The sequence below is a fragment of the Triturus cristatus genome, chromosome 1_2 (assembly GCF_964204655.1).
Source record: "Triturus cristatus chromosome 1_2, aTriCri1.1, whole genome shotgun sequence".
NCBI lineage: Eukaryota > Metazoa > Chordata > Amphibia > Caudata > Salamandridae > Triturus > Triturus cristatus.
In genome coordinates, this window is record NC_140580.1 from 879,651,665 (window position 1) to 879,676,181 (window position 24,517).

General features: G+C 42.6%; 1 protein-coding gene across 2 annotated transcripts in view; it reads right to left on the reverse strand.

The window, feature by feature from the left end:
• Nucleotides 1-24,517, reverse strand: part of PRKCZ (protein kinase C zeta) — an 820,696-nt gene that overhangs the window by 206,161 nt on the left and 590,018 nt on the right. For both annotated transcript variants that reach the window (XM_085609332.1, XM_085609338.1), the window contains one exon: nt 11,841-11,972. In XM_085609332.1, coding sequence (XP_085465458.1) covers nt 11,841-11,972 — 132 coding nt within the window. The remainder of the gene's footprint in view (nt 1-11,840; nt 11,973-24,517) is intronic.

Here is a 24,517-nt window from a genome sequence, read left to right on the forward strand (position 1 = left end):
CACCTTCAGCACCGTCGACAGTGATACCAGCGAAAACTGCATCATCGACGAAAACACTGTAGACGACGGTAAAATCGACGGGAGACTTCTTACCGCCAGCGCCCCTTTACCAAAAACACAAGACAGCATTAAGACCTGAAGTGACCTCTCCAAGCAAGTCTGAAATGTACTTCCGAGCCATCTACTGGATGTGGAGGAGTCGGGTGATGCTGAGCCTTTTGGGGATGCACACAGTCCTTCAGAGCTACAGGTGAAATACTAGGAGGAAGATTCGGATTATAACAATGAAGAGCAATATTACCAGTCATATGTCCCTCCTATGTGGCTTTATGAACCTTTTGAATATCACCCGCGTCCCCAGACTCGGCATGATAAAATGCACATGCCGCGTCTCTAGCACAAGAACTGCAAGCCATGCTGCAGGGTTACAAGAAGAGATTTCCATATCCTCCACAGAGCCAGCAAACAGTTCCACCCCAGCCTGTTTCTCCTACTACACTTAGAAACATACCACCACCAATAACGCCCAGGATTACACCTGCTTTCAATATCGCACCAACTCCAGGTGAGGACCGCTCGTCCTCAGATGATGAGAGAGGAGAGATCCCGGATTCTCAAAAACCACATGACGAAAGGGATGAGGACATGATCCCTACTCCATTCCCTCCACCACCTCATTTGGCAGACTCTTCCCCCAGAGGACATTGGTGGTTTTCATAATCTGATGGAAGGAGCTGCAGTATGATTTCATCTGTCAACTTCTGTCAAGCAGTCAGACTATTTTCTACATGATTTTAAAGAGCAAGCCAGAAAGTCTGTAAGATCTATTCCCATTATTGATTATATCTGGGATGAGGGTATACAAATAATGAAACATCCTGCTACGGTAGCACCGCTACCACCTCACCTCACCAAGAATTATAAGGCCACTGATGATCCCCCTGCTTGCCTCATCAGTCACCCCAAGCGTGACTCTGTCATCTCTCAAGTGGCGCAAAAGCGCTCCAAAAATTCCTCTGCACCCATCTCTGCATCGACGGGAAAGGAGGGCAGGCGCTTGGACAATATAAGGAAAAGATTCTCCCTCATGTCAGCCATCACAGTCTGAGCAGTCAACTCACTAGCGATCCTGGGGAGCTATCACCGCCAGATGTGGTAAGATGTTAGCAGTCTGCTTCATTTGATCCCTGAAGACAGGAAGGCGGAGGCAAAGAAAATCTTACAGGGAGGTGAACCCACTTCCTCAGAAAATATCGACTGTGCTCTCGACATCGCCTCTACAGGCTTTTGTCAGTTGGTGAGGGCAGCGGTCTTAAGGCGACAAGGATGGCTTAAGGCAACCCCTTTTTGACCGGACGTCCAGTCAAAGATACTGGACATGCACTATGATGGCGAGACTTTTTTTTGGGAAGCATATCGATGACGCCTTACTAGCCACCAAGACAGACACGGGCATTGCCAGATCTCTTGGCACTCTCCAGTTCAAGAATTTGCCCTTTCAAGGAGCTAGAGGAAGAGGTTTCTCCACCTATCGAGGGGGTTATCAGACACCTCAACATTATCAGCCTGAATCCCAGTATAGGCCTAGCTCCAACCACCCTCCATAGCCTACCACAAGCAAGGCACACGCCGAAAGAAAACACCCTCCCGCCCCCCAGGGTTGCGACGCTGGATGTAAACAGTGACCTGGACGAGGTACCGGCTATGATCGATGTCACATAAAACTTTACTATGGCACAGTGTGAATCCCACTTTGACGATGGGGAATGATTCAAGCATGTGACTCTATGCAAGTCCAATACTGGAGAACTATTATTGCCTGCACAGATTCCTAAATGAAGGATGGCAAGGGAATTTTGAGGGTAATTATGGTATTATTTCTTAGTTGTGCAAATAACAGCAATCGCTCTGTGGTTGGGATGTTTCAGATAATGAATACACACTCTTACAAGTGTTGGAATGTTTTTATAACATGCATAATGGTTTGGGCAGAGATGCTGCAAGAACTGGTATTATTGATTTCATTGCCAAGATGTAACCTTGTGGAAAACGTGTGATATTTTATATGGCATAAGCTGCAGCCATTTTGTCTGTGGTGTCCATTTAAGTATCCTTTGTAACTCTTTCATCTTTTCAATTTGCCTGTGCTATCTTTTTTAGTTGACTTTCTGACTCAGCTAAAAGCAATGTACGTGCTGAGAGTTTGTAGCTGCCAGTACACCTGTTAACTGTCAATCATTTCTGCTGCCATAAGAACTCCTGTTCCCACTTTGCTGACCAAGTGGTCAGTCATCTGCCCTTGTTTGTTGAAAACGATTTCAAAAACGTGTCCTTCCTATTTCTGTTCACATGCTTACACTGCAGAAAAATGGTATAAAAGCTCTGTGACTTCAGTGTACTACCTCAGGCAGCAATTGAGAGTGCTGTGTGGACGTGGTCCCACTCCTGAGTGATTATTAAACTTGTTATTTATTCCCAACTCCAGTGCTGATCTCTACTTTGTTGGTCTTTGAACCCGTGGACAAAAGGGTGACCCTGCACCAGTGTACCCCTAAAAAGGTATATTTCCACAGTTGGCGCCCAACGTCGGGCCCCATTGGAGACGCAGCCATCCGAAGCAGTGGTCTTGACGGAGGTTTGGAATTTTGCTGAAGAAGTGCACTGCACGAGGAGACCTTTGTCTTTGCAGGCCGACATGAATTTTCCCGGTTCCCGATTTGACCCTCCAGGTGGTGCCAGTCTCAACTGCGGTTTTCTTTGGCACACTTTTGTAGTGACCATTAGGTCGACCAGAGATCAGCAGGTGGGAGTTGGAGACTTCTGTCTGGTAAGGTCGCTAAAGCGGCACTCTTGATTTGTTAAGCCTGGGCTTTTTGTTTGAAATTGTAAGTCCCTTTTTGCAAAAATGTAAGGCATGTGATGTGGAGATTATTCTCCTTTTGAAATATTTTGAAGTAATAATATTTTACACATTTTTGATGAAGCATGCCTGTTCAGAGCACACTCTATAGGTGGTGTTGCTGCTCTGGTGGTACCACACAAAGTTTAGAAAAAAGTCAGCCGGCTCCCCCAGAGGGGACACCTAATAAAGACATATATGTCAAATATGGTATTTCTTCCCTAATGTACAGTACACTGTGGAACAAATACACAAAGAAAGATTCTGATCTACAATGGCCAGTGAATGGGCCATTTGATTTAAAAAATGTTCAATATGTAGAGTAGTGTTTATTTGAAAGAAAAAGTAGACAGGATATGTTTGACTGTGTACGTATGTGGGAGAAAAGTGCGAGAGAGAGCGAAAAGAGCAGAAGCTATAGCAGAAAAAGAACAACGTAAAACGATATATCAAAAAGCGCTAGAATTAAAAAACAAAGAAAAGTAGGAAAAAACAGAAAAAGAAGATAGAGAACGTCAATTAGAGATAAATGGCCAGTATCCTATTAGGCGACCTCTCTATTACCTACTTAATACATCTAAGGATGATCGCATCCGATTAGAACTCCCCCCTTCCCCGTATAAATTTCCCATTCCAAGTGCCCCTTTTGAGGTTTCTGACGACGAGCATTTGTCTTCAGAAGACAAAGAACAAGATAAACAAGATGGGCGACAGACTCGCTCTACTTTGACTAGAGCAGAAAAAGATAAATTAAAAACTGCTGCTAGGGAGGAGGCTCGTCGATCTCACACAGCATCGCTCATTGTAACTATGGTTCAACAGTGGAACAGTGCAGAGCAATTTTATTTTGTAGAAAAATTCGTTTGGGAGGTAATGTTTGATTATAGACAAATTTCTCAGGAACTAGAGCCAGCTGATATAAATACCGATTACAAACGATTAACAGAGGAGACACTTCCTTTTTCAAACCTATCTGATATGATTAGACAAGTGGTTAAAATACAAGACGCAACATTGAGTTTGCGAAAGGAGCAAAAATTAGCTAGGAAAAATAAAGTTGCAGAAGCAGTTCAATCTCAAGCACAGAATGTAGATGTTCTGGTGGAAGAGGCTACACCCAGTAGTACTACAGTTACTGTAAAACCTATGTGTGAAGCTGCACCCCTGTATGTTCCTCCTAAGGATGAGGGAACAAATGATGATAAAACTTAGAATAAAGCAAAGTGATATTTTATATATAATTGGGTTTACACTCCTTGGAGTAGAGCGGATGTGATGGCTCTTAAATCTGCTTTATCCGGCCCCCGGAAAAATCCTGCCGCCTTCTATGAGGAGGTGGAAGGAGCCATTAGCTCCTGCACTATGACCTTGCCAGATATTGATAAGTTCTTTGGGCTTATTTTGCCTCTTGATATGTGGAGAACAATACGTAAAATAGATGATAATGTAGCATATGGTGATACCTGGGAACATTTAGAACAAATAGATGGGGAAAGGGAGCCTGCTCAGAAACCTCAGAAGGAGATATTAGATCTTCCTAAAGCTATTGTGACTAAGTTAAAGACTCTCATACCCCCTAAGAAAATAGATTGTACTACGTTAGCGTCCTGTAAACAGAAAAAGGATGAGTTCGTTTTCGGGCTTCTTTTCAAGGTTTGTGGAGACATTCTATGATTTATGTGGTCAGTCATTGGCCGATGATACGGGTAAGCATTTGTTTGTTGATAAATTTGTCACTAATATGTTACTGGAAATAGCTAGTCGCTTAAAGGCCAGCGAGAGTTCATGGACCACGTCTTCCCCAGTTTCCCTTTTGACCATGGCCCAATATGAAGAGCGGCAGGAACAGGAAGCAAAAGGCAGGGAGGATAAGAAGGTTAAAGCATTAAAGACAAAAGTTATGTTGGCTCAAATATATGGTCCACCATTTAGGGGAGGTGGAAGAGGCGGAGGTGTAATGTATACACCTGGAGCACCCCCTCTCCCTTGAGCAAATTGTCCCCTGATCAGGGTGCTTTCTGTAAAAAGACTCGGCATTGGCGTTCTGAGTGCCCCCATTTGCGAGGTCAGCAGTATCAGCGGGGAAGGGGCAGTATGAGAGGACGCCCAGGGAATTCAGGAAACAGGGGAGGTATGGGAGCTCGTCCCAGGTTTGAGGCAGTTGAACAAGGACCAAATTACTCTAATACTTTTGATAGACGAAATCAATATCAAATGTCTGATTATTCTGCTGATGCTCTTGCAGTTTCAGACTATGCATAGGGATGCCTAGGATTGGATAAGGGACCGGCTGAGGTGCCAGTAGATCAAATGGGTCCTTATGTTGATGCAACCGTCTTGGGATCTACTTATCGGTTTCTAGTTGACACAGGGGTTACTCGTAGTGCTCGGTCTAAAAAATTGGTTCCTAGAGCTCTGTCTGGCACAATGATAACATCGATAGGATTTGATGGGACACCTACACTTAGCCCACTTTCACAGCCACTTGAATTCAGACTTGATCAATTCACTGCAGCATGTCCATTTTTGCTTTCCCCTAACACGCCGAACAACAGTGTGGGTATCGATATGCTTAAATATTTTCGTGCCACAATACGTTGTTCTCCAGAAGGTGTACGTGTTATTTTAAATAACAATTATCCAATGGTTGAGAGATTCTGTCTTATCAATGAGGATGCCGCTCTGGGATCCTTACACAGTGTGAAGAAGGAACACTGTTATTGTTATCATTTCTTGCCCCCCATCATCACAAAGTCTTGCAAAAGAAATTGCAATATTGTAGACAGCTGGTTACCTATTTAGGTTATCTCCTGTCTAAGGGGGGACGTGCACTCACACCAAACTGCATTCAGACCATTCTAGACACTCCTGTACCCCGCACTCAGAAAAATGTTTGTGCACTGATTGGCCTCACCTTTTGTAGGCAGTTTTCACACATTATTAAACCTTTGTTGGCCCTTTTGATTAAAGACACTCCGATGCCTCTCCCATGGACTGCTGAGTGCCAGAGCGCCTTCCAACAGTTACACCAAGCCCTTTGTTCTGCACCAGTATTAAGTACCCCAGACATGTTGATGAGTGACTATTTGTCCCAGTTAATTGACAGCTTGTCTTCTATTTATCAGCAGGTGCGGGAAGCTCTTCCTTCGTGAGCCCTGCTATGCTGACAGATCATCGCGAAATTTTGGTCACCGAGAGAGGATGAGCTGCGTCACCTGAAGGACCTGAGGAAGCCTTCCCAGACCACACGATCCCTGGTACATCTAGATATCTGCTTCAATACAGGAAGAAAGACATTTCAGCGCAGGAAGAGACTGTTTGAGCCACTGTCCTGGGTGGTTAAAGACTGACTACAACGGGGGTAGCTTTGTTTGACTACTTTTCTCAATGTTAGTGAAGAAACCAACGCCTGCCCAGGACCTTAGGGCACCATCTGTTTTGTTGTTTGCCGATGAAAATGAGCTTGCCTAAGAAAAAGGAGATCGCTGAGACAATGTGCAACGGCTGTACAATCTGCATCCTTGGTCTGACTTTGACTGCTGCCATCATCGCTACTGTTATATGGATAGTGGAGGAAGTAATGCCTGGAGCCTCCTTACCTAACATTACTGTTACATCACTTGCTGCAAAAGACCACCATCATTTTGATTTGCCGCAACATGAACAGGGATACCGGCAAAATCTGAGAAACAATTCATTTCTTCAAATGTTGCATCAGACACACCAGCTAAGTAATGCTACTAACTGTTGGGTTTGTGGCAAGATTCCTCCTCATCAGAACATAAAAGGAATCCGGTTGTCACCGCTGCCATTCTCTCACAATGGCTCATCTCCAGCTTGGTTCAAACTTCTATATGCCTCTAATGAACAAAGTCTGTTACCCTGATGAGGAAGGGGACCCACAAGCCAAAGGAACTGTATGGGAAATGGAGGAGTATCGCAGAGGAAATTCCTCCACACGTTATATTTTTCCCAACACTCGAACGACCAAGAGTAACGGACCTATTGTCATCGCTGTTACTAGAGCCCGAGCAAATCTTTGTGTGAGCAGTTCTGGTAGTATCCCAGTGGGAAGAAGTGACTGTACCACAGTATTGAACATTACTGGAACGAACAATAGCAGTTTTCTATCCTCACACAATGCTTATTTCATTTGTGGGAGTAAAGGCTACTATCATCTACCAATCGGATGGTCTGGAACATGCTACGTGTCCTTCTTGCTTCCTCCTGTGTTCCTAGCACCTGCATGTTGGTGTGCCTTTAAATGGCAGGAAAATCAGGCGCTTAACCCGTGTAGTAGAGGCTGTGATTAATCAGACAGCAATGGTGCTTGGAAATATTACAGAAGAACTCCAAATTACGAGAATTGTGACTTTGCAAAACCGAATGGTGCTAGACGTGGTTCTAGCTGATCGTGGTGGAGCATGTCGCATTATCGGTAGTAGTTGTTGTGTCTTTATCTCTGACTACGCCCCTTTTGTTTATGATGCCATTTCCAAAATGCATAAAATAGCCACTGAGTACACCTGTTAACTGTCAATCATTTCTGCTGCCATAAGCGCTCTTGCTCCCCTCCCAAGTGGTTATTCATCTGCCCTTGTTTTTTTAAAACTATTTCAAAAACTTGTCCTTCCTATTTCTGTTCACATGCTTACACTGCAGAAAAACTGTATAAAAGCCCTGTGTTCTGTGACTTCAGTGTACTACCTCAGGCAGCATTTGAGAGTGCTGTGTGGACGTGGTCCCACTCATGAGTGATTAATAAACTTGTTATTTATTCCCAACTCCAGTGCTGATCTCTACTTTGTTGGTCTTTGAACCCGTGGACAAAAGGGTGACCCTGCACCAGTGTACCCCTAAAAAGGTATATTTCCACAACCTATTTAGGTTGATTGCGACACATACTTCAACATTTGGAAGTAATTGTTAATTTATATACTTATTCATGTATTTATTATTTATTTAAGAGTTTTATATAGCGCTAGCCAGACCCGAAGGTATCAGAGCGCTTTACAACATATATTATGATGCAATCAGTCATAAACAGCATTGAAGTGTCTATGTTCTGCGCTGGGCAGGATTCCTTTGGTGGTGGAGCTTTGACACATTGTGAGGAATCTCTCCATTTAGAAGAGGACGGTTGAGGAGAAGGTCTTTGAGCTCTCTTTTGAAGTTTACGAAGGAGGGATTAGTCGTGATGTGGACTGGTATGGAGTTCCAAATTTTGGGCGCATTTCCCGAGAGGGAGAGGGAGAGGGTTTTTTGTTTGCGAGTTTTCGGTGGGATGAGAAGAAGAGTGTTAGTGCTCCTGAGGTTCCTTGTTTGTCCTGCCTTTTTGAGTGTGTAAGCCAGGTAGGCCGGTTTACCGGTGTAAAGAGCTTTGTGGCTGAGAAAGACAGTTCTGAAGTTGGCACGCATTTCGATTGGGAGTCATTTTAGCTCTCTTAGAGAGTGAGAAATGTGGTCGTATTTCTTTACTCCAGTGATCATCCTAGCAGCTGCATTTAGAGTTACTCGGAGGGGGGCTAAGTGAGATTTTGCCGTGCCCGTGAGTGTTGCGTTCCCGTAGTCCAATCTGGACAGAACCAAGGATTGTGTGGCCAGTTTAAGGTCATTGCGCTCTTCGCCGAGTTCTTGATTCCCAGGGATTTTACAGAGTCTGCCAGGGTAAGATAGCAATTGAGAGTGTCAATGGATTTTAGCCATTCTGTGATTAGGGGGGTCTGCTCCTTGTTGGATATGAAAAGGATTTCAATTTATCATGGTTGAGCTTTAGGTGGTTGTGGGATAGCCAGTGTTGGACTTCTCGCAGGGTGTTATTTAGTTTCTGTATGTGTACAATTGAGGATATTTCTAGGTAGATCTGGGTGTCGTCTGCATCAAGGTGGAAGGGGATGTTGGCTTTTTTGAGTATGGAGGTGAGGGGTTCCGTGTAGTTGTTAAACAGTGATGGGGAGAGAACTGATCCTTGTGGGACACCCCTAGTTATGGGGAGGAGGTCAGACGTGAAGTTGTTAATTTTTAATCTTTGTGAACAGTTCTGAAGGAAGGAGGTAAACCATTGTAAGACCACCTCATCTGCACCAATTCTCTCTCGGAGTACATTTATGAGCAGATTGTAATCAACCGTATCAAAGGCTGCTGATAGGTCAAGGAGTATGAGTAGGTGGCCACGGTCTGCATCGAGTGAATTGCACACATTATCTATGACATTCAGGATCGCTGTCTCTGTGCTGCAGCCTTTTCTGAAGCCAAAAGTTTGTACCAAATAATAAAAATGGAAGAAATACAAATTCTAAATGTCTCAGCTGCCAGGGGGAACAGATCAATATATTCTACAACATGTTTGCTCTTGGTCTCAAGAGCAAATTGTATGGAAATATTTTATAAAGCTCAGTGCTCTAATAGGCTACAACACTGGACCCTCAAGTAGACATATTAAGCTGCGCTTTACAGCTCGAATTCAACATTTGCACAGAGAACTGTTCTTCTGGTCTATGATAACAGCTAATAAGACTACTGGCAGGGTAAGGGTTTATATTGTGTTCTTCCTGATGAGCAAGAAAGGGAGAACCAACAATTACCTATGTATTATTTTGAAACTGCTGGTAAAGACTGAAAGGCCACTAGCCGGAGATTTGATTGTACATTTTTGAAATATCTACTTGCAATATAATTATCAATTGTATTATGTTCAGAATTGTTTTTTGACCATGGAATAAATAATGATATTATGTGTTTACTTGTTACGAAGGTGGGTAGAATCTTACAATTGTACCCACCTTTGTAACATGAAAAAGAAAAAAGAAAAAACGTTATCAACAAAAATGGGACCCATGAGCACAAGAATATAACAGAAAACAATGTAACATGGAATGAATGATTACAAGAAAAACCCTCATAAAAAGAACAAAAAGAGCTTTGTTCTATCAACAAATAGATCTTGTTGAACATGATATTTAGCACATTGTCTATGCCCTGCTTCAGGAGTTTTAACAGCGAATCACTAGTTTTGGGTGACCACTCGGCTTGGAACCTCCAAATATTTGCACACTACACAGAACAAAACATTTACATTTCAGAACTCAAAAGGCTACTTACTGCATAACATAGTCTAAATGTAAATGTAAATTTGATACTTGTATAGCGCACTACGCACCCGCAAGGGTCTCAAGGTGCTTGTACGAATACCGCTGTGGAACCCATCCTGGCTTTCCCTATGAGGCGTCTACTACTGGGCACCCCCAAGGTGGAGGCCAGGCATCCTTAGCGTTGTGGGGGCCGTTGTGGAGATTAAGCAAGCTATTGCCCAGAGTTGCAGAGTGGGACTCCATGATTGGAATAGGCACCGAGGCGAGAATTATCAGGTCCGTGGAATTTTTGAGCCCAAGACCCGCCGAGGCGGGGAATTGAACCCTGGTCCCGGGCTAGATCTCTGCATCAGGGTCTGCCGCCCTAATCATTGAGCAACACTTCTACTAAAGCACTTAATTCCCATCTTATCAAAGTACTCCAGGAATTGATCACACAAGCATGAGTACACGAGGATTTGAGTGCTTCACAACCTTTACTGAATCAATCCAAATTAGTGATTCTTAAACGCTTGGAAAGGAATGGAGAAGATTAAGATAACCCTGGTTTGCCTGGTAAGCCAAGTATTCCACATTACAAACCTCCACCTATAATGTGGAATAGACAGCTGTGATTGGACAGAGACAGAATAAATGAGGTTTGAGTGGGAAGAGCAGTTAATCAGAAGAACATAATGTACAGATAAATCCACCTCTTCAGCTCAGTGTCAATGTATATGTTAGCATATATTACATAATAGCATCTTAAACCTGGTGTATCACTGCAAGAGTGGAACACTTTCGACAACATAATTACCAATGCTTCCTGCTAACTTTCAATTGTAAATAACATTAGAAATGAACAATCATTATTCAGTACTCATTTCACACAAGTTTTAAATGTATTATTGCTAAAACTAAACCCGAAGAAGCGAGCGGTAGAGTCACATGGTCAAATTGTGATACCATTCCTGGGATGCCTTATGTTCAGAGGACTTTTTTTATGATTCACTTTACGGTAATAAATAATTGCACCCCATTGTAGACATCCAAACCATGCCCATTTCCATTTCTCCCTGAAATCTAAGCAAAGGACTAACCCTAAAACAGAGTCTGTGGGTGGTTCGTGACCTACTGACTAAAAGTGAGCATGTTAATGGGTAGCACAGGAACGTACAAATTTCCTCGTTCAGCCAGACAGTCGTATTCAGGAGAATAGGAAACCCCAGCAAAATCAACCAGAAATTCTTCTTAAACCATGGTCCGCACCATGCTCTTCATGAAACTCTAAATTACAGCAAGTGAGAGAATCAAAAAGGACCACAGAAAATTAACAGATGAAGGAGTCCCATGAGGTTTTGTCAACAACCTCTCCAAGCACTACAATCGGTCTTAAAACTTCCCAAGGTAGTCTTACAAGTTACAACCTAAATGAAGGACGTCTGTACTCTCTATGACTTACATTTAGCAGTGACATTTTCTATATTGCTACCATGGTATGTTACGGAAATGTTTCATCTGCCATTGCAGCACTTATCCTAGGGAAATTGTGGCACGAATGGGTAAACCTCTTTGACCTCCAGTATTGTATAAGCTGAATAGCCCATGGACATCTCAAGGCCACTCAATCTTTAAGCACTGTCATCCAGCCTCTGAGGAACCCTTCCATGCTCCTTCACTGTACTTATGCACCTAATAACTTATTTCTAGCAATCAGCCATTGATAATGATGGATGGTGGATACTGCATTAAAAAATATGAGAAGACAATGCTCATGCAATACATTGCACAATACATATTTTATTAAATAAGACTTATAAAAAAAGGAGCGATACAGAAGAATCAAGAACTTCCTTCCATAAATAACTTACCATAGGCCTTTTGCAGGTCAGTGGAACAAGTATGTGACAACGTTTATGGACCAGGAGTTTGCAGGTGATACACTTGTAGCCCTGCCTTCCAAGGCCCCATATCCTTTCGCTGCACTGGCCACAGTATGCTCTCTGTCAAAGAAATAAAACAATCCTGTCACAATCTGCTCAAATGGAATGGCTTTTGGATGCAATTACTACAACACGTGAATATATATTAAAAAATGCTGCAAGAACATTCATTCAAGTGATTTCCTTACCACAAAACTTGTATTTTTACTATGTTTATTCGACTGAGCATTCTAATACAACTATACACTGTTCTATGGTACAGAGAAACAATAGGTTGCATTCATGTAACGATTGAGGTGAAGCTCGGCAGTTCTGGGAATGAAAAATAACAGAGATCATGTCATAAGCTGAATAACAAGTAGGCAGTTTGTAAATTCCCTAATGTGAATGGAGGAATGCGAGATTGGGGGGTGTTAAGGGCAATATTAGTTATTTGAGTACATAGATTGTAATTAAGAACAGAGGGCTTAATTTATATGTTTGTGGAGAGGAAACTCCTTTGCAATAGTGACGGTATTCCATCCCGCCAACATAGTCGTTTTAGGGATGAATCTGCAGCTGGTTTGCAGTACTACACTGTCCTTGAATAATGTAATGCAAGGTTCTTTGAAACCTTGAATATCCTGGACTCATCTTGCTAACACGATGGCTATAAAGAATGCTGGCTTGTATGTTACATACTCGATAACAGCTGAATAAATAGATTCTAAGAGACAACCCACACATTGACAGATCTTTGTTTAGCTCCCAGGGGGAAACTACATGGTCACTACAGGAAACGGTAAGGGATAAGCCTTCCATGAACTAACTGTTCAATAGTGCACTTGGAGTAAAGTGGTGTGACTGTGTAATGTAGTGAGACATAACCACAAAATGCACTTATTTAAAGCAGTATGATCCAAATGCAACATATAACTTACAGCTGAGATTTAATCGGCTGCAAGTCCTTTCTCTTGTAACACTGGCAAAAGTATCTCAATTTTTCAGCACAGTTCACGTCCCTAGAAGCCAGAATGATTTGGTTGCAATCCTTTGAGATGGAAGGTTGCAAGAGTAAAAGTACTTAGGAACCATGCCTTCAGCAAAAATAATGGTGTCATACCTGTCCCAACAATGCAGCATGACAGCAGGATCATGGAACCCTAACATAGTTTAGGACTTCGACAAATGATTTGTATTTTCCCTTCTGTTTTGGAAATTAGGGAAATGGGAGGACACACATAAGCAAAGACCTCCCTCTGCATCAGTGTTGCCAGTACAAAGATCTCTCACCATGGAGATCTGGGCTTGGTTTGGCCCGTCACGTTTCTGGAAAGATTCTTACAGTGAGCAGTCCTGTTAAACTTGCAGGAAGGAGTTTCTTTTGTCTCTGCTGAGTGTGCCCTCTAGGTCTCTGGGTCGGCCTGGCAGGGATTCTATGGTTATGAAAACATTGTATTCAATCACTGGGTGCCGTATCCTTTAGGCCACCAAATAAGTTATGTGGACTGTATACCAGCTGGTTTCTGAGAAAAATTAATGGAAGTAATGTGAGTGTAACTCTTTGTTATAGAATGTTTTGTTCAAGGGAAAAAACGGGCACATGTTGGGTGAATGACACCTAAGTTTCAACACAATTATGTGAAGTAGGGGCATGTATCTCACCAATATCCATGTGTGGTGTACTGTCCCTCCTCCTAGCCTTCTAGAAACACAACTTTGGGGTAGACACATGGGTTCTGGCTCTGAAATGATATGGCAGTTGTTAGGTGGAGGGAGTATGTGGAAATGAGTGGGAAGTTGTGGAGGTATTAAATGCAGTGGTGAGGGCTAGGGTGGTTAAGGGGGGCTGCATGACGAGCTTGTATTGCAGTGTAGATTGCCAATTGCTGGATCTTCAGTAATGCGTTTGCAATGTAAGCGCTTGTTTTGTATGGTCTAAAAAAAGATGTTAACCATTTCGTCAGTTTTTTCAGCCTTGTTGAGAAGGCAGTGTCTTCAGAATTGAGAAATCTGCCTCTGTCCAAAAACACCAAGAGGCCCAAAGGATGGAGCCCAGCAGAGCTATAGAGGACACCAAAGCAACGAGGCAGGTATGCAACACAGTTTACTTTTAAAAAGGTATTACTTTAATGTAGGTTTCCTATCAGATGATATGGAAGTCAGAAGCATGAGGCTCTTTATTTAAGAGCCCTAAAAGTAAGAAGTATAAAACAAAAACTACAATATAATATTGAAAGAAAAGCATTACATTTAACTGCAGCAAAGCTCAACATAAAGCACTGACCTTTGTGGCATTATATTTTGTTCTAAAAATTAAAACAATTTTAAAGAACATTATTATAATGAATGTGCCTTCATTAAAATAGAGTTATTGTTGATTTGTTCATGTTGGGATTATTCAACGTTACATTAGATTATTTATTTCGGGGAAGTTAATAATATACTGCTCCTTGTTTAGACCTACTATGGAATGACGTGGGGCCCTGGTATGTGAAGCATTTATTCAATTTCAGCAGCACTGCAGCATATATGCAGTTTAATGATTGCCAATATCCTACAACTGTAAGATAGCCCACATCCACTGAAAGACTTGAAATTTCAACTCTGATCTTCCTCATGTCAGCACAGTGTGGCAAGCCATGGGCTTGCTGCTTCTGCACTTAATGAGGCAGTCTCCTAATTACTGGACAATGAGCTGTAACCAACAAATCAAAGAGACAAATCGCAATCAGTTACTCTTACAACCAAGGGAGAATCCCATTCTGCGATGAATGCGGTTAAATGTTAAAAGAATGCCAAATGACAGAGCTGTACATATTTCACCTTTCATGTGGTGTGCTATCAATTTATTTAAAATGGAGGTGGCGACCTTATGCTTAACCGTGCACCCTAACTTAATTTCTCAAATAGTACATACAAAATTAAAGTGTTAAAAGCCACTAGAGCGGTTCTTTTTGGGTCATATACATTTTAACCTCTGTGCAACTTTATCAGCAGCTCTATTCATACTGTTAAATTTTAGAGCTTTGAAAAAACTGAATGCATTATCCAGTAGGAGGGAAATGAGAATAAAATAATACTAAAGCATAAGAGATAGTGGCAATTAAGCAAACAAAAAAAACCATCATATGGTCATTAATGTTAAAAAGCGTACACTGAATGCTCAAAAATAATTCTTACAAGTAAGGAGGAGGGCATTTTACTGGTGCTCAAGCCAAGGGTAGAATAACAACATATACACGAGAAAGGAAGTGGAGTCCAGCAGCAATAAGGAGCATTGCTACATGTACCAGAGGCTCAATTAATGCACAGAGCACCGAAGATACAACAACATTCCAGTTCTTCCAAACAAGTACAAAGTAATGGATTTCCATATAAGCCTGGCAGCCTACCAAAAAAAGTTTCTAAATATTTCCACTGTAAGGCAATGACCACTAAATTAGTCTTCTTCTTAACATTTGACCTCGATGTCTTCTCCTGGAGCTGGATGATGCATCTACTACTGTTGTTTCCTGTCTTCTTCTGTGTTTTATATTAGTCTCCATTTAGGAGTCTTTTATACCTACTGTGCAGCTGCACCAATGTTTCAGTCTTTTCTTCCTTGAGAATATTCTTCTGATCTTCCTAAAAAGAGAAGACTTCATAAAGACTATGACTAATCCTACAAAACAAATTACATGCTTTTACTGTGAAATGTAGATTTTGGACACTCCACTTCCAGAATGAACACTAACAGGGAGAAGAATGTACTTCTTCTGTGCCCTCTACTTGGTGGTCACATTTAAAAGAGGGAGAACAGATACTCCCAATACTGTGCGTGATAATACATTTGTTTCTCTTTTCCTCTGCTCGTGTAGAATTTTCTTCACAAACAATTACTTAGATGCCTTGGTTAGATATAGTTTAAGATTAGATAGGGCAAAGATACCGGGATTGCCATAAGGATCCAATTTTAAACAGCCCATTTTAATCTCTTTGGTGAACCTCCAGAGGATATGTACTCAATTTTTCTTATCACCAATATTATGGTTATGCTCAGCTGTAATAAAATTACATTTCAAATTTAGGTAAAATTCTTGTGATCATTCAAGGCTAGGTGAGACTTCAGGACTTGATGCTGAACCTAATTGAGACAATTTATTTGAACCTTCCTCCATAGGGGTGCTGGCAGAAGAACTACACATGGGCCGCTTAATTTGGAGTTTACTAATCACCAGGTAATCCCCAATGTGTGTCCTGCCCAAAGTTGGACTGAGGGAGGGTTGTTCTGGTATCTACGAATGACACACTTGATCCTGGACACTCTTGTGCAATGGGGTTCTTTGGGGACCTCTGCTCTGATTTGGCTTTCTGACCTGCACCACACAATTCCCCAAACTAGCTGTAAGTTGTGATGAGCATACACAATCTTCCAATTGTTGATGTTGTAGGTGTATAAACGTTTGCTAGACTTTCTCAGTGAGGGCTCCAGAGTGGATTTAAGCGAACAGAGACCTAGTTGACATGAAGGCAGAGGCTGCGCAAACCCAGCAACGTCAAGCCCGGTGGAAGGCACCTATAAAGCAGCATGGAAGCAGCAAAGAACACTGGAAGTTGTCCCCAACTCCCTCTCCTACACCACTGGGTGGTGCAAGTGCATGATATGGTAGAATGGGGGAAGGTCTGTTGAAAAGGACAGCGCAAACTACCATCCTCCACTCCACCCTGAGGATGTAAACTGTAGACTACTGCAAGAGGCTCTTACCTCTACTTGGTGTGGGCTGCAGAGGAGGTACCAAGTGACAAAGGTGGTACCAGTTGAGATATTCACCGACACGGTGTCTGAAAGATTAAGCGCCTAGGCTGATAGTCTAGAAGGACAGGAACTATTTATAAACTGCCAGTTCAAATGATTTTGCTAATTCTGTGCATGGAGTTCTTGGTTAAAGGGATTCTATGCCACTTTCTCCTGTAGCTGACATTTGGGGAATGCAGACGAAGTGGTTGTGAGATGGAGACTGGACTCATGGTACCATTGAAACCACTCCATATCGGAATACACGTGTACTTCAACCACTCATTCTTGAAAATGAGAAGTCAGTGAAATTTGCAGGGATTCTGTGAGAGAGCTATAAACTGGTTCTCTGGGCACAGGTGATGTCTAAGAGCACCTATAAAAAGAGACAATGAGCGGAGGTCAGGGATCTCGAAACCGATGTTCAGAATGGAAATGAACTTATCCACCACTAATTTCAAGGAGACCCATAGATACTAGAACATATGAGAGATGAATACAGAGAAATTGCCATTACTGTCACTTCGATGCACTATGTCAGACTACAAAAGAGTCTTTCTGAGATGGGGAACAAAACTAGGAATCGGAATGTGTGGCTAAGCGCACAAAGAGGCAACCTTATGGTGGAATATGCCTAAGGAAAGAGGTTATGCATGGACAGATGAAGCGCAAGGATGTAGGGGTGGTTAAGGTCTTTATTGAATATTATAAGACAATAGTCAGTACCTGGCAGACGGGTGCTGAATTAATGGGAGATCTTCAAACGATCCAACTCTGTCAGAGTTTGGAGAAGGATACCACTGTCTGAGAGGTCAAGACAGCTATCAACCACATTGGTTGAGGTTCCTGCCCCACTGACCCCCACCCCCAAACAATTGTATAATCATCTGTCTCACATGCTCAGTTCTCAGCTTCTACAGTTATTTAGATTGCTAATTCCTTGGGATCCCTGTCTGCCGATATGATACATGCACTATGTATTTATCCATAACCAGCGTGAAACCCCAGAAAAGTGTCCATCATATCCCTGAATTTCCTTTTAAAACAACCTTCCTGCTTGACCAAAACCAAGTGGGCAAATTACCTAATGCTCCCAAGATAGGACACAGAAGGTAATAAGTCACTGGACAATCATTTCATTACATCAAATGGCTCTTCCTACTGCAAGTGCTTTGGAAGATGGGCTTAAGAAAGAGAGGAGGCTGTCCGCACTCTCTGATACTGTTTGGCCCAGCCCTTGAAAAAGAAACACACCAGTTCAATTTGGGCTGTTTTTTAATATGATGTTTTACAGGGCATTCCCCCAGATTTTACCTTCTTTTGCTGAACCCATTTTTGCTGGCCATAGGACATTGCTTGCTTTACTCCTGCTAATCAGCAAAAGTGCTCCTCTTTAATCATGTTAAGATTGGCATACTTCTAACTGGCACATTTAATTTACTTGTGAGTCCCCAGTAAATGGTACCACATGTATCCAGGGCCTGTAAATGAAAAACTACTAGTGTGCTGCAACACTCAATGTGCCACCCACTAAAGTTGCACTGTTAACCATGTCTGCAGGTCTGTCACTGCTGCCTCAGTGTCAATTTGAAGCTGCCAATTTGTCCAGGCAAAAAGAAAATTTTTGCCAGGCCTAAACCTTCCTTTTTAATAATTCTAAATCACACCGAAGGTAGGCCCTATAAGCCCATATGGAAGAGTGAGTGGTATTTAGAAATTAGGACATGTGTATTTATATTCAATGTTTTACATGTCCTGGCAGTTTCAAAACCTCCAATGCTGTTTTTCACTGTGGCGGGGCTGGCTCTCCCATAGGTTAACACTGGTTTGCCTGCCAGTGTACCGCTGCCACTTGATACCTGATGGTACTCCCGTGATGAGATGTGTATCGCTCCCTGACAGTGAACAAGAGCCTTTGAGTGTGGCGATGGGGACTAGACCCTTGAAAGGATGGCCTTGTGGGGTTGTGCCCAGCCCTTTCCTGAGCTTCTAAGGATGCCTACCTTGTCACTGGCAGAAGAAGCTCATACTTAGGCCTGCCTCCCCTTTGTATCTAAAGTATACAAACAGTGATGGATGGAATGCTTGAATTAATCTCAGCCACTGGTAATTACTTGGGCCGAATCCCAATCCAACATGTTTTTGCACACTATGTCACTTCAGTTTGGACCCGGCTAAATGCAAACCAGTCTTGACCCTGCTCCAGTCAAAACAGTTGAGTCCAAACTGCCAAGTCAGTTCCTCCCTGAACCGGAACACAAGCAACCCAAGACTGGTTCAGCCCTAATTATGGGCTCATTAGCCAGGTACAGTATGGTTCCAGTGACAGTATGTGCACGGGACCCACGTCTGGGCATACCCGTCTCACTTAGAGCAACAAACTAAACTATACAAAACGTGATGCATGGAATGCTTGAATTAATCTCAGCCACTGGTAATTACTGTAGGGAGAATCCCATTCCAACCTTATTGTGCACACAAAGTCACCGCAGTTAAGACCCAGCTATATGCAAATCAGTCTTGACTCTGCTCCAGTCAGAACAGTCCAGCCTGAACTGCCAAGCTAGATCCTCCCTGAACCAGAACATATAACTGGGTCCAAACTGAGTTGACATGTTGCACAAAATAATGATGGATTGTGAAGCGGCCCAGAGTAATTACCTGTGGCTGAGATTAAGTCAAGTATTCCTTTCGTTACTTTTTGTATCCCCTTTGCCTCTAGTCAGGCTGGCATCAAACCTAGTAGGGGTAGAGGAACTGACCAGAACAGGTTTTAGGGGGTGGACAAATCATTGCCATCCACACACAGCCTAATTCTGAGCATAAAAGTAGAACCCCCCCAAGACCTCTTTTTGGAACACTCCTGGACCTGTGAAGATCAGAAGAAACCTGACAAAAGACTAGACCTGTTTACCTTGAACCCAGGCCCCCAGATGTGACTCTAAGGATCATTTGGCTGACCTCCTTAATTGAGCTACAGGGACACAACAAGCTTCCAGAGGCCTCTATACTTGCAAATGCCCAGCTCACCTGTTGCAAATGGACCTGCTCTGGACCCAGTTGCTGGTTAATGTTGGATTAAGTCCTAAGCCCCAAGGTCCCCAGTTCCTGGACCCGTGGCAGGTTTTAATGTGTACTCCTCAGGTCCCTAAACTGCACAAAAAGTGTGAATTGGAAACGTTTTGCCAACTTTCTGCCTAAAGAACCAAGTCAACCATGACCGTTGTGGAAGCATCGCTGGTCGGCCTCATCTTGCAACAAAGAGACTGACACCGAGCCAAAGTCAATCGATATTGAAGCCTTCCTCGGAATGGAATCTGAACTTTGCCCACTCAGAGCTTTCACACCTTCGAGGACAATGACACTGGGATCCCACGCTTCAACAGCACCCCATCATTAAGCCCAATTTCGGATCCAGCTTGCCCTGTGGACAACTCGTTGATGACTTCTTATTCTCCATATAAGATTCTAGTTCAGAAGATAAACTTTCCACCAGGATGAAACTGATCCTTGCATCTGACCCATGCTCTATGGGCGTCAACAGTGACTTTGACCAGGTCAAACATTACCAGGTAACCACAGTTGGCACTTTCTGCTTTTCGGTGCTATTTTCAGGATTCAAAAACCTACAAAATAAATAGATAAATCAATCATCACTGAGGTTGGGTGTGGGGGATATGCAAGATTCCTTATGAACATAAATGCTAGTCTGCTAAACAATTAAGTAGGATTAACCAAGGGTTTTAATTGGGTAGAACTTTCCCATGTTTAGGTTCCGCCTGCACAGCGCTTGCGCTGTGCTTAAGAAATCTATTGTTTTCAATATAAACTTATAAGGGACTTACATTCCGCCTCCTCTTCTTCCTAGCTTCTCATTGGTTCATGAGAGTGCCACTTACCTTTCCTCCATTCCTATTGGCAGTAGGATATTTTACAGCATTTACCAGTGCTTGTTCCTCGTCTGCTTCTCTTATCAGTTTCCAGCTGCCGAAATACTGTGTTAACATCCGCTTTGGTGGAACTATATTTCCATAAAGGTTTGCCTTTTACTCATGCAGCATATTTATAGAACAATTCATCACCCAGAGAGATTAATTAAGTTGCATAGAATCACAGGATATCCAACGGTGCTGCCGAGACTCAAACTGGGACCCCCGTTCCCCTCCTCCCCCTAGCTCTCGAGTCAGCAGCTCTGGCAACTGCACCGCATCCTCTCCACTCCTGTGTTATCTGTCAGGGAGCTCTTTCCGTCTCCCAGACGAAGGTTTATGAAAACAGCGCTTTATTAATTACATGGGCAAACCGATGCCTTACCAATGCTTGTTAAGTGTACTGCCTATTTTTACAGGCAACAAATAGACTATTTGCATATACATTTTAAGCCATATCATTGATGAAGAACTCTGATCTACTTTAATCCAAACACAGACATCATTCTGTATTATAGCACTAGGGCCAGTTTAGTAATTTAAGGTTTGTTTCTGAATGATAATCTATCTTTTTGAGTTACCAGAATCCTGAAACTCATTCAGAAAGTGAAGTGAAAATACAATAGCAGGAATCCTATCTGATTTCTGAGATACATAATGCAAACCGAGAACTTCAAAGAGCTTGAGAAGCAGCACTGAATTTAGATATCAAAGAGATGACTAGCAAGAGTTATAGAAGCTTAGTAGTGAATTGTGCTTACACTAAGGGGTCAGATGTTTCTAGTCATGGCATTTTCCAGGCCAGGTCTGCAATAAGATGGATTTAAAAAATACAACTGGGCCCCTGCCACACAGGGAGCAAAGTCTTCTGGTGGAAAGTTATGTAGAGCCAAAATACTCTAACTGACAACTTTCAATGAGGGATCAATATCTGTACAGAGGGTCCTGTGATTACAACAAATGTACTTCTCCTCCTGCCGCATCTCTTTCTCTGCGGAGGATGCATCAACGTGTAAGTGGTGCTGGCTAACAACTGAAAAGAAGCAAGATGAAAAATGCCTGTATTGTTGGACAACGTTTCCCACAGCAGCACAGGCAACTTTAAGAGAGGAAGAAGGCAAAGAAGAGAGAAACCAAAGACCATACCAGAGCTTGTAATTTTTCCTCCTTGAACTTCTTCCAGCAACTGGGATCAAAAGCAATATCAATAACCAAGACCAGAGGAGGAAACTAACACAAACCAAAAGGTAAAGTTAAACGTTGACTAGCCATCAAAGTGTCCTATTGAAACCCTATCCCACATGACCTTCTCATTGCCGGACTTTTCCAACAATTTCTAACTTATCACATGTTTTCTGTATTCTTTCTGCTCTTGTTCCCCATTAACAGAATCCCATTACACTTGATTGGCCGGTCTGCAAGAATTCTAACGCATACAAACATCACCATAAGACACCCTTTTCGTGTTGTTTTTTCCTCGTTCAATTTTAATCCCTTTGTGACCAATTAACATCTGGTTATCTGTTCAGTGGTGTATTTCATGAATATGCGATGTTACATCGCATGCGCTACAATGCATGTGATTACAATGCGGTTGTTACAACGACCGCCTTGTTACAACGCAAGCCATTACATCGCAAGTCGTTTCTACGACTTGCTGTAGGGGGCGTGCTGGATTTAGGAATAGTATAATTTACTATTCCAACTCAAGCGTGTGCAACAGTAGGGAAGGTGTTGGAATAGTAAACAGTACTATTCCTTCATTTAGCTTGCCCCCTATAGCAAGTCGTAGAAATGACTTGCAATGTATGCGCTGTAACAAGGCGGTCATTGTAACGACCGCGTTGTAATCGCATGAGTTGTAGCGCATGCGATGTAAATGCTGTTTCTGTATTTCATATTATATTCCTTAGTTTCCTCCACCTGATGAGTTTAGATGGTATGCAAAATGGCTCGTTTGCATAATGAAAAGTGCAATGCATTACATCAACACATAGTAACACTTAAATGTCAAAGTTGACATTAGGCGTCAACCACACAAATTCCTAGATGTACTTAAGGTGTACCTAGGAGCTTCTTGGTGATTTGGTGATGCACATAGACCAAAAAATGTTCACACTTTCAAAGTGAGGGATATAGTGATACTCAGTACTAATGTGTGGATAGCACTGTACCATGATGTAACATGCAAGGAATGCAATCCAACCAAATGTATCCTAATGCACTCTGTTATTGTAAACTACAAATGGCAATAAAAACATGTTAAAAAAAATAGTGATACTCAGTACAACAGGGGAACGAACAGCAACTTGAAAGGATGCTTCTAACAAAATATGTTTATTAAGTGGAGAACTAAGAATGGAAAATGTACAGACTATGTAAATCAAAGATACGAGGTGTATGGTTGACCAAGGGAGAAAATTATTATGGGACAAATGGGGGGAAAAATTCAAAACAAGCCAACCCAACGACTGAAAGCAGAATTATAAATTATCTTGCCAGACTTAAAACTAAAAGCATAAATGAAAATCTATTTTTGGAATGTAAATTTGAAGAAATGGCGAAGGCAGTGTCAAGATGAATTGAAACAAACCTAAAGTCTAAATTACTGCAATTAAAGCCAGTAATGGGAATATGAAATAATACCTCAGGAACCAAAAGCTTAATTTTAGATGCAGAGACGGCATCCAGCGTTTTATGGCTGTCCGCCAGACACTGCAGAGCAATATGAGGCATTGCTGAACTGTATAAAGCTGCAGTAAAGGTGTCGGAACATGCAAATCGGAACCAAAACGACAAATGTCAAATTACGAGATGAAAGGCATCCATGCTGTGACTAGCTGCATCTCTCGATTGCCTTGAAACTCGGATCAAAGGAATTAATAGGCGAACATTAATACCAGGAGGCAGCATAATCACAGGATATTTAACGAAATCACGAGCAGTTATCTGAATCAAGAGCTCGAAGAAAGAACAAGCAGCAAAGGGTAAAACATGCACACGTTGTTAGTTTTAAAGAGCACAGGCCGCCCCGTGAGGAGGATCCGTGTTAAACAGAGGTGCAGAGTGAGGTGATGTAAAGAGCCATTCTAGGTTCTATGCTCGGCAGTATTAATGAACTAATGGCTGAAACTCGCAGGTACTCGGCCCCATAGCGGCAGGAAGCAGAGGAAGTCCTGTGGGGGTGAGGGGGTTTAGAGGAGGAATACTGCTCTACCTGATTCCAAGTGGACTGGTGTTTTCGTACCCGAAATGTTTGTGCCTCTTGTTACCGGGTGTGGCAATGCAACCGGTAAAAACAAGGGGGCTTCAGGACCAGCAGAGAACACAGGGGCAGGCCGGCCCTCGCCAGATCCTCTCACACACTGCAGAGGTCAAGCATGCAACACTCTCCCGAGCAGCCCATAAGGCAGCACTGCCGCTAAACCCTCCCCAGCATGAAGGCCCCAGCACCACTACCCGCTGTTCCCTTTAAAGCTCCCAAACACTTAACAGAATCTAGGAAAACCTGTGGTAAGTCTGGGCCCTCATGGACATTTGCCATTTCGGTGACTAAAACTTGTGTGCTGAAAATTGAGAGGGAGATACCAGCTGGACCTTAAGAGCCATCTGTAAGGTACCTGCTTGTCCTGTACAATTCAAAACCGCAGTGGGGACCCATGAGGTAGTATGTGGTAGAGTTCTGAGCTACCTTTACACAACTCGTAGGATAGCAACCAGCCGACACTGAGTTCCTCAATAAAACATTTCTGAATTCCCTGAAGAGCAGCAGAAAGAAAGCTGGATGTAGACCCTTGCCAATGACAGCTCTGGCCTACCAGAAGATCTCTGAAGCACCAGAGAAAACCCATCCCTTTCTAGAATGCTTCGAAAAGATTCCTGCTTGAAGTCCAATTCGTTCTAGCAGCTGACGTGTTTAG